The sequence below is a fragment of the Netta rufina genome, assembly GCF_964035555.1.
Source record: "Netta rufina genome assembly, chromosome: 5".
Classification (NCBI taxonomy): domain Eukaryota; kingdom Metazoa; phylum Chordata; class Aves; order Anseriformes; family Anatidae; genus Netta; species Netta rufina.
Window position 1 is genome coordinate 2,209,413 of NC_140128.1, and position 15,475 is coordinate 2,224,887.

The window sequence follows — 15,475 nt, forward strand, 5'->3', positions numbered from 1 at the left end:
AAGTTATAAAGTAAGGACTACCTCTTTCAATTGTGTACGGAAACAATGCAAAATGGACCTGAAACGGTTAAAAACACCAGCAACGATTGCTGCTTTGTGAAGAAATCTCACTTATGAAACTGAAGCATTTTCTCTCCAGTAACATCCTTTAAAATTGAAGAAAGGGAAGCGAACTAAGCAACATAACACTGTTAATTCCATGCTTTTAAAAGAATGCAGCTCCCTCGAGTATGTGGTAGGAAATGAAACAAGCTCCTACGATTCCCCTAACCTGTCTCCTAATTAAATCCCAGTGCATATCAGATGCAGCTAAGAATATAACTCTAATAAGTATGGTGGTTTTTTTTTGTAATATTGTGCAGGCTTTAATTTTTTAAAACCAGATACCGATGGCAGTATGAAACATGAGTTCAGTTTCCATAGATCTTTTGACATGCATTTAAAGACATGCAATTTCAATTTGAAGTGAATTTTTTTACCTGGAATATATACAGCTGTTCATACTGCAGTTTATTATGGCTTATCTACACAAAAGCAGGAAAATGCAGTTGAGCTATCTTTTAAGTGAATTAACTAAACTCAATTAAGCCTCCACATGGATGCTTTTATTCATAATCCAAGTGAGCTTAATTTGATTGACTGTTTCACTCCTTTAAAGCAATCTACATACAGTTAAACCCCTTGATTCTGAAAAAGTAAATAGAGGAGTTTAGCATAATCCCCTTAACACACTTGCATTCAGGTTAATGTTCGTGAGTGTTAATATGTAGAAAAAAAATAATATTCTGAAAATAACATAATTCAGTTGAATAGTATTCACACACAACTTCATGCATATCATCTACACCTCACACCAAAAAAAAGCAAAATTGTTGGAACTCCTGCTGAAAATAACGTCATGCCTTTAATCCTTCCCACACTTACCTTTCTCACATTATAGAAGTCTCGATGGGGATTGCTCTTTAGTTCTTTAAATTCAGACATTTCATTTAACATCTCATGCAAGCTAAATTTGGATTCTAAAAAGTTAAGCCGACGATGACAGTATGTCTTTCTGTAAAAGAAAACACACACAAAAAATTACCTGTAACTTAGAACTGTTTGTATTGCAAGTTCAGAAAGACCTTCAAAGGTTTCACAGTAAAAACAGATATTTTTTAAAATGAAATAAAGGGCAAATCCGTACTTTGTTTCCTAGAGGTTAACACATACATTAGTCAATATCCAGTATCATTTCAGACCAAAGGTACTTGTGAAACCTCTAATGAAACAGAACTATACATAACCATACTGTTAGGTGCTTCACATTGTCCAAATATTTTATTGCTCTATCTGTGCCTAAACCAAGTTCTTTTAGTAACGATATGATCAGAGAAAACAAAAACTTAAAATGAAATGTGATATCAATTGCTACTATTCTGGAATTGAAAAATCCCATAGAGCAGATCACCTTATATATAACAGAAACAACCTATAATCAAAACTTTACTATGAAAATAAAGACTTTTTCCCCCTATGCTTTCCCCCTTATTTGCTTTTCAATGTGAGCCAACATAAGGTCCAATATAATTTCATTTTTTTTGCCTTAGAAACACATCTATTGTGTACATATATTAGTTTCTTTTTTTTTTTTCCCCAAAATACTTTTGCGCGCTCTTCTTAGAAAAGTCATGCTTTGTTGTTCCCGCTTGCCTACTCCTCCAGCTTCACTTTCATCTTCTGTTATGGTTTTCATTCTCTTTTTAATAAATCATATGTTTGTTCTCTTCACTGTCTGCAAATTCTTATCAAATCTACAATATTTTTATGGCACTACTAATGTAATACTCAGCCTTCTTTTTTTTCCTACTTCTTTATTGACAATCTCTCCAAGGAACACAAATTCCATAACAAATTTGAAAGTCTGATTCAAATACAGTCTCATTGTATCAGATACCGCTCAAGACCAGTTTGCCTGCTGCAGGCTATCTTTGTTGGGTAGGGGTGAGATTTCACCAGTTCAAGAAGAGCAAAGGTTAAAGAACAATGGGTTCTCGATCTCCAAGAAGGCCCATGCATGACAGACAAAAATGACAGACAGGAAAGCACTTGTTGCAAACAAGGAAACAATAGAGTATGAAAATCTTATGCAACAGGTTTACTGAAAAAAAAATTTCCTCTTTGTTTGTGTATAGTTATCAGGGAGAGTGAGTCAGCTTGCAAATGCTTAATCTGAAAAAGCAAAAGGAGCAAAGGACTGCTGCTGCATTCACAAAGCTGAGTTTTCTAACATGCCCTACCAAGGCCCCTCCTTCTTCTGGCTTCCTTTACATAGACTGTTAACAAATGCTGTAAAAAGAAGGGTCTTCAGTATGTCAGTTTGGTTTCAAGTTTGTCCTCATTTTCCTTTAATCTTCCCAAGATCTGTCTCTCTTGGAATATAACACACTGAATAAAACTGGAAATGCATTTACCTAGAGCATACTGGAAAGCAGCACACTCAAGCTAACTTTGATCTGGAGCAGGAACACTGACAATAACGGCAGGAGCACAGGCTTTTGCTCTTGAATAAGTGGTTAGGGAATGGGACAGATCTGTTCAGGCCAGCTACTTTGCCAGCAAAAGGCAGGCAGATTAAGCTGCAGGTGTCATACACAAACTCTAGTAGGAAAACATACAACAGGTGTGACTAACTCGACACATTGTCACCACAACTTGATCTCAAAGTCAGGAGGACTAGGAGTGCAGTGCTGGCAGGCAGGGCAAATAGTTTGGAAGAACAGTCCAGGTTCCTTCTTTGTTCCATCCTGGGATGGATTCTTTTCCTTTCCTGGTGTTGAAGCTATAGGACACTGATGTTTCCAGTATTCAGCTGGGAAATAAACTTTAAAAACTAGATACACACATTTTCCCTATTCACAGGGCAGGGACTTTGCAGTGTACCAGTGACAACGCTGGAGTTGCTATATTTCTGTTTTTTGGAGATTCCCTGGAAGCTTGATGGTTTTGGGAAGTGAGACCTATTTTGATTATGCACACGCAGATCAGTTTTGCAACACATGAACAGTTAATTCACATCTGGAACAAACTTGACTGAGTATTTATATTGCTGAGCTGTTATTTGTATTGTACATACAAACAGTTTCTTTCCATGCAGCAAGAGCAGAGCAGACATTAAGGAATTCCAGACAACTGTTCAAAACCTCAAATTCAGCACAGGCCAAAATAAAAAAGGTAAGGTTCAAGTTTCAAGTTTCAGTTCCCATGCCTCAAGAAGTTTAGGTCAGATTTGACCTGAATGGGAATGTTTGACCGATGTCTTACTTTTCTGTTAACTGTTGCTCATTCTGCCATGGCTGATGCAAAGAAACTAAAAAGAAAAGAACATACAGCTGGATTTCATTTATTAAGTCTTTTTGTGATGTGCTAATGCTAGAGAGGCAAAACAAGCATGACTGTAGAATACTTTGAGGAATTAAATGTCATAGAAGTGAGAAATATTAAGGTAACTAGCAGCCTGAAGGGGCAGGGAAGAAAGAAAAGGAAAAACATACGTTGGACCATCTGCAATTAGAGCAAGAACATGGCTCAAGTCAAGAGTGTAGGTCTCCAGGTCAGGATATGGCAAACTCCGAGGCTCATTGAGTTCCATCATTTCTTTGTTATCATAAACAAAGGGAATGCCACCTTTTATCTTGATAACATAATCCAAATTGTCTGGAGCATCATCAAGATTGTAAGGATCTTCGTTTTCATCTGGGGGTGAATGGAAGTCTGAAAATAAATTTACATTGTGTTTAGAAGTAGCTTATACAAAAAGCCAAATAGTAGAAAGATGACTTTCTACTTCTATGTTTCACTTTTAGCAGATCTCAATACTTGCATTAAAATTATATTTTTGGTTGCTACAGAAGATCTGTTGTTACAACATAGTTCTATTCTGACAGACTCATATTTAATTGCAGTCACTCAAGTTATTCAAGTGCCTACATTTGTTCAAATATTTTACTCTAATTATTAGAGTTCTATGAACGAATGTATAAATAGATTTAATACTATTCTTTATTAATGTATGATGACACAAGTTTCAAATTAAGTTTTGAGAAGTATTTAAATTGGGATGGTTGAAAGTACAGTTTATATTTTTAGAACAATCTAACAGTTGTAGATTTCATACCAACCTTCACTGCTTTCACCTTCTGACTCATTGTAGTAATTTTGGAAGTTTGTATTTAAGCTTCCAGTATGCAGCTGTTCTCACATTGAAACATTAACCAGAGAAGAACTGACTGCCTTACTTTTCCACCTCTGCCCCTCCCATAGTCTAGTGTGGTAGACTAGTGCACACACAATACAATTTTCTTCTCTTTCTCTCAACAATCCCTGAATACACTTCACTCATGGTAGAGCAGGAAATAATTTAAGACCCTAAGACCCTGTGCTTCCCACTCTGACCAAGGCAGTAGTGGTGGTTTTTTTGTTTGTTTGTATGTGTGTGCGTGCGTGTGTGTGTGTTAATAAAACGCTTTTTTTTTTTTTATTGGTTTTGCATAGAACCAAGAAATGTGGAACCCAGAGGTATTACAACACAACTGTAGTTTTCTCCTTTACCTTCTGATCATGACTGAAGTACCAGAAGCAGAGTTAGGATTTTCTCAATACAGTTTTGTCATCCCTTACAAAATTAATTAAATCACAACTGTATATTTATATCAACTGAACTGCATCCTTGCACTCACTCTTATCATTCAGAATCCTTTTGCCTCTTCAGTTAAACCAAGACTATAAAGTAACTATCCACTTTTATCCACATAAAGCATCTGACCTTACGCTATAAACTGATATCATACTATAATATTCATAACTATCCATCTCTAACTTGTACATATTAAGACAGTGTGATATTTTATTATTAATAAAACATCAGCTTAAAACCATAACTGTAAAAAAATCATTAACATAACAATAGCTTGGAAATATCTTCTCAGCAGCTGTACTGAAATATCTATCCTGTTGTGAATATTCAGTGTACTGCTCTCTTTGCACTCTTTCGGTATAACAAATGCTTGAAAATACTTCTCTTCATTGTCTTCCCACTAGTGACCTAGATGCTAGTGGATTTAAAATAATACAAAATGTCACTTTACGGCTGAGAATACATTGCCAACAATATGGATGTGTCTACACTGGCACATCTGAACAGACCAAAGGTTGCTCCACACAGGCTAATCCAACAACTAGTAGTGCAAACAGTTTCATGTATAAGCAAAGCTTTCAAGACACAACCCACTTAGGTGACAAATACGATTTGTGACATATATAGTTGGGAATATGTCCAACCTAATAAGCCTTGTTGAGAGATTGGAGTTTATTTACCCAGGCAGACTGCCCAACAAATGTGACTATCCAGCTTCCAGACCTGACATGGCAAGCGTGCCATGCCTGTGAAATTACTGACTCAGGGCTTGCTAACTGGTATGTATCATGCTTCAATTTACAACATAGATGAGCTCATAATCCATTTTATTTTAGTATGCCAAGATCAGGAGGAATGACTTTTCACTTGAAGCTATATTCATGTATGTTTTTCGAGGAGGAACACAAGTGCGCTACGTACCATCCCATTTGCTGGAAAGAAACCAATGACTGTCTGGTACGGTTTTAGCTTTTAACAGTTTCAAACTTTTGGATCAGATATAGGCTTTATAATTTAAGTCCATCAGTGATTCTCCACCAATTACTAACAGAATAAATTATAGAGACAAATACACTCTGAAGAGACCATAACAAAAACCCAACTCACCTTTACTAGAGTAGTATATGGTTTTAATTCTATATTTTAAAAACAAGGATATTCACCTGGATGCACTTCATCTTCAACCTTCCATTTTTCATGTTGCATGCTACACAAATACTGGGATGTTGTTCTTGGGAAGCGATGGTAGGCAAGACGTGAATATTTTTCTCGAATGAGAAGAGCTTTCACCAGGCTCTTGGCAGCTTGTTCATAATCATCAACTGTAACCTGAAAGGAAAGACTGGATAAATACTGACAAAAATAAAACAGCAGCTTTAGTCACAAACTGAAACCATGCCCATAACAAGGATAGTGGATTTCCAGAAATATAGATCTGTGTGACCTGAGCATAAGGATCTTACATGAGGTCTCAGGAAGCCAGTGACAGAAGCAGAGTCCAAATGCAATGTGCAAAACATACACACACATGGAATTTCTTTCTCCTACCATATATTACCTGTGTATTCAATGCCTGACTATGTTTTTATCTATTTGACCTACCAATTTATTTTTTATGGGAATAAGTATAAATAAATTGAAATGACATGAATTCAAGTGTTTTACAAATATAGAACCTTTTACAGTTTGTTGCAGAGAGCCATGATGCAGTATCATTTCACACTTGAAATATATTAGCTGCTTGTGGTTTGGAATTTTTTCCTGTAGATACAGGAAGGGAGAAAAATAATGTCTTACCCCTGCACAGTAGTCCCCACTAATTGAAACTCTCTGAAACTCTGGTACATCGTATGGCACCTGGACTGGCAGAAAACCACTTTGAAGAACTGGTGTTGTAGGAGACAGAACAGGATTGGCAGACGGTGCTTTCCATTCCTGAGATGGAATTTGTAATGATAAAGACTGAGATCGAATCATCTTGAAACTTTTCTTCCTAGGAATTCATGGTATAAAGCATTAAATGAGCCTCAGTATAAAACATGAAGTACACTGGAAAACAGATTACAGCAAAGAAATCACCCTCTAAAAAATTTTACAAGATGAAATATCTCATACCATGAGCAAAATGTTGGTCACAAAATATTTGTGCTTTTAGCTTTTATTCCAATGATATTTCAAATGGTATATGCTACATACAATTGTACTTACCCTCCACACAAATACAATACACAATGATTTATTTACAATCACTCTTAGATACCACTAAGATTATTTTGTATCACTTCTTACAAATTCAGTATCAGCGAGTCTCTGGGTAGAAAGAAAACATGATCACTGGTATTAATTTAGGAGAATCTGATTCTTAGAGCCAGTAAGATTAGAATTCAAAGTATCAGAGGAAAGTACTTGAATGTCATATAAGGTAAGTTGATGTAAGTTATCATGCTATTATACAAACTTTTCATTCTTCCCAAAACATGCAGGGTTTAAAAACTCATCTACTTCTCCAACAACACTATGCACCAAACTTTCATATATATAGTCATTCAATTAAACTTGTAAGAACAAGGATGAGCAAATATAGTTATTCCTTAGGTGGTGTTTGATGAGACTTGAGCAAAAGGCTAACATTGGTTATCTGAGTAATAATATAGTATGGCTGTGATATGCAAATTTATTTCTCCCCTCTGGACAGTAAATGGCTATCCCCCATGGATTTAAAAACTTGGACCCTTTCTCAGCAAAACTGTGATGGATGCGTACCTTAGGAAAAAAAACAGCTGAAAAAGCATGCTGTAATTTTCAGTGAAATAATCATAATATCTTGAGTGAAGTTTTGTAATATCTCTAAAGATTTCATTATTTTTCTTACTCAGTTTAAATGTCTTTTGAATATTCATCTAATAAGCAACCTTTGATGTCACTTTGTTATGTGCTGTGGAAATACTCTTCGTTTATTTTAGAAACTAGATAACACTTTAATATGTGAGTAAGAACCACTAACAAAGGAAAAGGAATACTGGAATTCTCTCTGGAAGTTGTGTATTACCTCTGTGGCATTCAACACGCAGTGGTGGTGTGAATAATATGAATAATACCCTATGACCAAATTCCATCCTCACAACTAATTGGAGCCACCTTTGAAATCAGTATGAAATTCTTGACAGGCAATGTTGGATCAACTGCAACTGAAAGCAACAGGACTCATATAACTCATACTCATATAACTCATACTCATATAACTGTTCTCTAAGTACATTTCAATACTTTAGGATAAGGGCAAATACATGTAAGCAACATATATGTAATATCCCACTTCCCCCTGTTAAACTAGTGCAAAACTTTAGGCACACAAACACACAGTTTGATAGAACATTTTTATGAGGCAGTTTACCACCTTAAAAGTGAAACTTGTTGTTTCAGAAGGAAAGATACCAGGTAGTTATATGAATGATAACATCTAGTTTTCCCTTCTGCACTTTTGTTTAAGAACATGCCAACTGGAAAACCCACTTGCACAAAGCAAAAACAAAAGTCTAAGCCTGCATCATCAGTGTGTCATACCTTAATTTAATTAAACCAAATCTTCTCCCTTCTGTTCCAGAAACACGATGCCATGTGCTGCCCAACTGATGGTCTGGAGCTAATAGGGTACATGTGTTTACCTATCAGTTTCAAATGCTTTCTTGTTTGCCTGTTTTTTGATGAGTCTGTACACATCCAAGAAAGACTCTGGTATTAGACAGCTGCTGAGCTCATGTGACTCTAGCAAACAGTCTAGCCAGTCCACTAAGGTTAAGATACTGGGACAACCTGACATCAGTGTAAGGCTATCTCCCTCACACAAGAAAACTGTAAACCAAATTGAGTTTGGCTTGATTAGATTCATGGGTAAACTGAAGGTGGACTGACTGTACACTGACCTAGGAAAATTAAATTCAAAATGTGCACTTTTGTAGCTGACAGCAGTTCAATTTTATCTCCATGAGTTAAGGAAACCTACAAATAACCTCATTATGCCCATCCCACTCTCTGTTTCTCCCTTGATGTTAAATGTCAAGACTTTGCTTTCATCTATTTTTACAGAGACTAGAAGAAATATCTTACCACTAGCATTTTCTGGAAGTTAAAATTTTCCGTTTCTCTGAATGAAACTATTCTATTCAAGAAAAAAAGAACTGTCCTCTTTTTTTCCCCTGATTCCTTCTTACATTAAAGAATGAGTGAGTTTTTTTCACTTCTATCCAGCAATGCTGTTTGTTAAAATTGCATAAGCAATATCTATGCAATTGCTGGAAGCACAGCTGCGGAGACAATCTCACCCATCCCTACCCCATCTGCATAGCACGGAAGGACACCACACAGGTGCTCTTGGTACCTGCTGTTCACCTTTCTCCTGAAGTAATAACAGGCAGAATGTTATTTGCCAAACATTTCAGTATTATCTCAAACACATTTAAAAATAATTTTCCACTAAGAAAGCAACTACCAAACAAACCTTTTGGCTGTCTCCACAGACTGTTGTTCTGCCAGTTCCTTTTGAAGTTCCCTTTCCTTGGCCTCTTTCTGCCCAATAGGGCAATCTTCAGGCACAGTGAATAGTGACAAGGCATCTTTGCTGTCTTCTTCTCGGAGGACTTTAGCAAATACTTTCTCTGCTAGGAGCCGCACGTGTTCATCCACCTCCGAGATATTCAGCTTTGGAAACTGTCTGGGCATCTCAGCTAATAAGGAAGACAGTTGAAGGTTATAAATACAAGTAGAATTAACATATGTGAGAGATCAGGGTTTGTTCTTTCTTTTGTGGTACGCCTGTTGAAATTAAGAGTTCTGAACAAAAAGCGTAGAATGGTTTGAATTGATAACCTTAAAGATCATCTAATTCCACCATTCCACCCCCCCTGCCACGGGCATGGACACCTCCCACCAGACCACATTGCCCAAAACCCCATTCAGCCCGGCCTTGAACACTTCCAGGGATGGGGCATCCACAGCTTCTCTGGGAAACCTGTTCTAGGGCCTCACCACCCTCTGAACAAATAATTTCTTCCTTATATATAATCTAAATCTGCCCTCTTTTAGTTTAAACCCATTACCCTTTATCCTGTCAGTACACTCCCTGACAGAGTCCCTTCCCAGCTTTCCTGCAAGCCCCCTTTAAGTACTGGAAAGCTGCTATAAAGTCTCTCCAGAGCCTTCTGTTCAGAAGTTGAATTAAGTAGAAGTCTAAACAGAGTTTAAACTACTGTGCAGTACGCAAGAATTGTAAGACTCCACAAGCATCTTTAGTTGTTGGGGCCATGCTAATTTGCAAATTCAGAACTTCGTGCACTCATTGAGGTGTGTTTTGTTGTGTTTTTTTTTTCCCCTAATAGGAACACAATTTATAATGTGCCAGTTCAGCTTGAAGTATAAAAACTACTAAAGGAAGGTTAGAAGTATACCTAAAGGCATACCATACGAGATTTTCACTGGTCCCTAGTTCTTGGCTGACTTGGAGACGTCCTAAGTGTTAAAACATAAGCAGAAGATGGCCTTCCAGACTGCTTTTGAGACCATAACAAAAGGCAAGGGTATAACGTGTAATGGGAGTGTTCTTTCCTTGTCACATGGTGCTACCTTGCCTCATGAAAATTCCTAAGATAGGTACATGCAGATTTGCCAGAAGATGCAACTTAATGGCATATCTGATAAACCATTGTTTGCAACGTGTGTGTTTAGCTGTATGTATGTACTTGCACGGAACAAGGAAATCACATCCACTCAGTTGCCTGCCTCCTTCTCTGCTGTGACTTGAAAGCAATTTTAGAGCCAAAAGTAAGTTAGAAAAGAATGTTGCACATTTCTACCTATTTCTTTTTTACTACCTATTTCACTTTCCTATTTCTACCCCACTCTTTCCACAAATACATGGGTTGTGCAGCGGCTATGGAATAAAATGGCTGTATAACCAAAGTAAAAATGTAGTTAGTTAACTCAGTGGATATTTTTTGTAGGTCATATCCTGCTTTTGAGTTGCATGTGGGAAGCAGACAGGATATAGACTTTAATTTCTTCTTGGCATTTAAATATGTTTTTTCTAAAGAAATGCTTAATATCTTCAATTTCTATTTAAGTAGCCTTTCATAACAAAATATTTCCATTTTGTGACAGCAGCAGTACTGAAAATACCATCTTTAGTGTTTTGTGTTTTTTTTTTTTTTTTTGTAGTTTCATTGCTTTATTTATATTTCATTTTTACGCAACAAGTGGATTTTGACATACCTGGTAGCATTCTGGAGCAGAAAAAAATACAGTTCTTGCAAGCACTGTCCAGCACTATTTATTATGTGCTTAAAGCACTTTTCAATGCATTCACAATTATTGACTTTACAACAAAGATCTAATTCTTATCATGTAAGTTAAAAATAGCAATGAACATCACAACAAATGGATCCAAGCGCTGCCAATATGTTCAGCTTGTGTCCAAACCAACATTTCAAAGCCTTTCTTGGTTACAAAAATACAAATATATTTTATAAGATGGTATTCATTTAAATAATGTGAGGTATGCTGAAATCTGCATGAGGCATGACAGTTTTTAACCACTCAAGGCATAACTTATCAGCACTCCTATTAGAGTATTTCCGAAGGCATCCTTCAAATTTCATACATTGATATGTGATCCCTTTTGATATGTGATCCAGTTGTTTTCAGTCTAAAGGATTCCAATTAACATCCACCTGTTTTCACAGTTGCTTTGAGAACACTTTTCCTTTTATTCTAAAAGCAAATAGAGTATTAAAAGGTGACGAGTGAAAGGCTGGACTATAGCATGGCAATTTAGTGATCGCCTACATTTCGTTGTGTTCTTATTTTTGTAATGAATTCAGAGGACAGTGAAAAAACGTTACTGATTTTAAAGAACTTTTGATCTGACCCAATGCAGTCTTTCCACTTGCAGAGTATTTGTTTTGCAACTAGTACTGAGTCTTCATGAAAAAGAAAAAAGTCTAATTACATAAGAAACAAAAATACATACATGCCTAACTGAATGATTCAATGACAATGCACTAGGATGCCTTAGAAGCATCCAAACTTAGATTCAGTTTCTCACTTTCAAACCTCAATGAAGTCATGGGAGTCTTTCCACTGACCTCAACAAGCGCAGTTGTCCACAGTAGTAACTGACACACAGCTGCCGGCAACAAGGACCTTTTGGGCCACTACAGCCATGGCAAAAACAACATTTCTAGTTTGTAATTCAACTACAGTAAGAGTGTTAGAGATCTGAGTCAAGTGTGGAATATTTCTTCTGCTGCTGAATCAGCAAAGAAGATACCTTCAGTACTGACTCACTAGAACAAGAAAAATTGCATGTTTGAGTGGTTATCACTGGCTGACTACTTTCTGAGTATAAATGAACATTTTCTTAAAAAATCATGATCAGAAACAAAAATGCAGCGGGAAATAAATTGCATGAGAAATCATAATTTAAGTTACTAGAGTAACGTAGGTTCACATCTGAAAGCATAGCTACAAGTACAATCAACCCACTGTGGAGAGCAGCACTTTCTGTTTGTTGTCTTTGGATTTTCTCCTTTCTTTCTTATAAAATCTGATCTCATTTGCTCAAGCAAACGAAAGGTTTGCCCACATCACTGCTAGCTTATGTCACTGAAAGGAGTTTAACAAACCTGAAATAGCTGAGAGACACCTCATGCAAACCATGCCATCCCAAAGCGGGGCAGGGATGAGGATCTCATACCCTGTATCCTTCCATAGGAGCGCTTGCTGTCCTCTACCCAAGGTGAGCGACCTGGAGAGCAACAGCTCCGCACCCCGATGGGATGGGATGGGATGGGGACACAGCCGCCATCCAAACGCTCTCCTTTCCTCAGCCTCCACCGGCAGCTCGGGTTCAGCACCTTCGTGGCAGAGAAAGCTACTTCCCTTGAGGCGTGCGGCATGAAACCGATGCGGCGGCCGTGTCAAGAGCCATTGCAGCCGCCGCCGGGGCTGCCAGCCCGCCCCTCACCTCACCGCCCCTCACCTCACCTCACCTCACCTCACCTCACCTCACCGCACCTCACCGCACCGCGCCGCGCAGGCGGGGCCCAGCCGGGCCCTGCCCGGGGCCGCTCCCGCCGCAGCAGCCCCAGGCCCGCTGCCGCCGCCGCCGCCGCCCCCCGGCCGGGACTCACCGCCTGCCCCGGGGAGAGCCATGCTGCGCCGGGGCGGCTCCGCCACCAGCCGGCGGCGAGGAGGGGACGGCGAAGGGAGGAGCGGCTCCCGCCAGCCGCCGCCGCCGCTTCCCTCTGCCGCATTCGCCCGCCCGCTACCGCAGCGCCGCCACGGGGCCCCGGGGGGCGCCGCCCGCCCCCGCTGCCCTGCCCTGCCCTGCCCGGCCCTGCCCTGCCCGGCCCCGGCCCCACCCCGGGCGGCCCCTCAGCACGGAGCCGTTAACGGCGGGGCGGGGGCACCGTGCCCGTGTCCGTGTCCGTACCTCTGTGAGGAGCCGCCCGCCCGGCGGGGAGGCGGCCGCGGCTTCGGGCTGCACCTGCGGCTCCCGGGAGGGGCCGGCTGGGGTCTGCCCTCGGGCTGCCGCCTCAGGGGGAGCCGCTGCCCCGCGTCGCGCCTGGACGCTTCCCCACGGAGGCTCCGGGACGGCCGCGGCGCCGTCACATGGCTCGGGGCGGGCCGCCTCGCCTCAGCTCAGCCCGGCCCGCCTCGCCTCGCCTCGCCTCGCCTCCGCCGCCGGGCGCCCCGTGAGGGCCGCGGTGCCGAGCGCTTCCCTCAAGCCGCTGCCTCCTAAAGCGCTTGGGCGCGGAAAGCTCCGCTTGGGCAGCAGGACGCCCTGAGGCCGGGGCGAAGGTGCTGCTGGAGGATAAGTTGGCTGCCAGGGCATCCCTGTCAGGGGTATTCGCGGCGATGCTCGATCCTCCGTGGAGACACGGTTCAGGTGCCAGTACAGCATGAAAAGAACCGGAAAATAAATGTACTGAGTAAGGAGCCCAAGGCAAATAACTGAAGGTCAAAACAAGCATGACTCAGCAGGAATGGAGACCGTAGCATGTTGAATAATTTGACCCCAATGTGAGAGATTCTAGGCCCTGGAGCTGAACATTTTAGAAACGTTTAAGATAAGTTTAGGTTACAACATATGGGGTCCAATCATAAGGCATTTAAAGACAAAAGTATCTTTCCAGTGCAGGGAAGCACTGGGAATGAAGCAAGTGGAGAAAAGGCCCTTAGAGTAAGATGACAAACGGGGTAAAGGTAACTCCCAAAGCATGTCAGGCATCAGGTAGTTCTGTGTTCTGCCAACTTGGTCAAGGAAGAAATGTTCCACTGATAAACTTCAGGGTCTTCAGAGTTTCTTTTGCCTCACACAGCTGGTGTAAAAGAAAGGGAAATAAAAAGAAATTAGGGACTCTACAAAGTACGAGTTGCAAAGAAGACCAGCTGTTTTGAGTCTTATGCTAGTATCAACCTAGTTATGTCTTCAGGTATTGTATGAGTCATGGAACTGTTGATGCCAGACATTTGAAAACAAGGCAGACATCCAAAATCATAAGATCGATTTTAAAATAATGATGGTGAAAAAAAAAATAGACACAGTTTCTTCTCTTAGCTTGAAAAAAGGCTTATGCTGCGTGTGAATGTTTCTCCCACAGCAACTTTGAATGTCTTCATGAGCTGCTGCCAGGCTACACCCAGACCAGCCATCTGCTGCCCAGGAAACTACATACCATAAGTGTCTGTAATTCTGACTCACAGTTGTCCTGCCCACATGATACATGAGTAAACGACACCTGTTGTTGTTGGCCATTCAGTACGCCCATTGACTGCTGGTGCATTTGTCCCGATTCCTTTCTCCTGTTTCCCTAGTCCTTCTCCCAATAACTTGCCTGAACTTGCCCAAACTTAGCTGCTTCCCATCCCAGAGTTTTCCTGGCAGTATGGGCTCCTTAGTGAGTCTCTAATCATAATTGTGCCCTCCCTGCCTGCTGGGCTTAGATATCCCATTGCTTCTTGGATTCCTTTTCTCAGCTTGGCAAATGTGTCTTGCCTCCACGCTTGATTTCATCTCTGTTCTAAGCTACGCAAGACCTTGTGATAGTTCCCTCATGTGCTGTTGCTGGCTTTCTACCAACCACAATGAAAGAACATCAGTCTCAAAGATAACTGAGTTTCTACATTTGTTTTTTTTTTCATGGAAACAGGCTGCTCTGCACACCCCAAGTTAAGAGAACATGGTAGTGTGAGTTCACATTTTATGAAGACCAGAGCATTCATGTAGAAGGGAAAACTTTAAAATGCCTTAGCAAAGAAAAAGCTTCTGTAAGCATTGAGGTACAAATCCATAAGGACTAAGGACACTTGTTCTAGAAGACCACTGAACTATTTCAATTAGGTGTTTTTGTTTTTTTTTTTTGTTTTTTAAGCGAAAGTTAGCATGGGTTGTAAGCGTAGAGACATGATAATAAACTGACAAGAAAATGCTTCAAAACCTCTGAATTTTTGCAGAAGCAATTACTATGGCTAGTTATTTTATAAACTGTGTTCAGAACACACATTTGCTAGTGGTTCCAGCTACTTTCATGTCCTGTCTCTGCTCTTAACATGAACAATTCACATGTACCTTTGGAAAATGGAATTTACACTCAGCTGGCAACTATGAAATAGCATATTTTCAAAGGTAGGTGCTGTGTACGCTTCCATGAGCACCTGCTATGTATAAAGGCATTACACTTTGTATCTAGACTCAGAACACCCCAGTGATGTCAGTTAACACCTTGTTAAACACTTACCATCTGA

The 15,475-nt window shown here is 40.2% G+C and overlaps 1 protein-coding gene across 2 annotated transcripts in view; it reads right to left on the reverse strand.

Moving 5' to 3' along the window:
* AMPD3 (adenosine monophosphate deaminase 3) overlaps positions 1-13,326 on the reverse strand; it is a 35,212-nt gene extending 21,886 nt beyond the window's left edge. The window contains exons 1-6 of one of the 2 annotated variants that reach the window (XM_084287857.1): positions 13,161-13,326; positions 9,174-9,399; positions 6,473-6,668; positions 5,839-6,004; positions 3,534-3,753; positions 925-1,054 (exon numbers count right to left, since the gene is read on the reverse strand). In XM_084287857.1, coding sequence (XP_084143983.1) covers positions 925-1,054; positions 3,534-3,753; positions 5,839-6,004; positions 6,473-6,668; positions 9,174-9,394 — 933 coding nt within the window. In that variant the 5' untranslated portion in view covers positions 9,395-9,399; positions 13,161-13,326. Of the gene's footprint in view, positions 1-924; positions 1,055-3,533; positions 3,754-5,838; positions 6,005-6,472; positions 6,669-9,173; positions 9,400-12,858; positions 13,017-13,160 lie in introns of those variants that run through there. The other variant, XM_084287856.1, reaches the window with a different exon arrangement.
* Between the last annotated feature and the right edge of the window lie 2,149 nt (positions 13,327-15,475).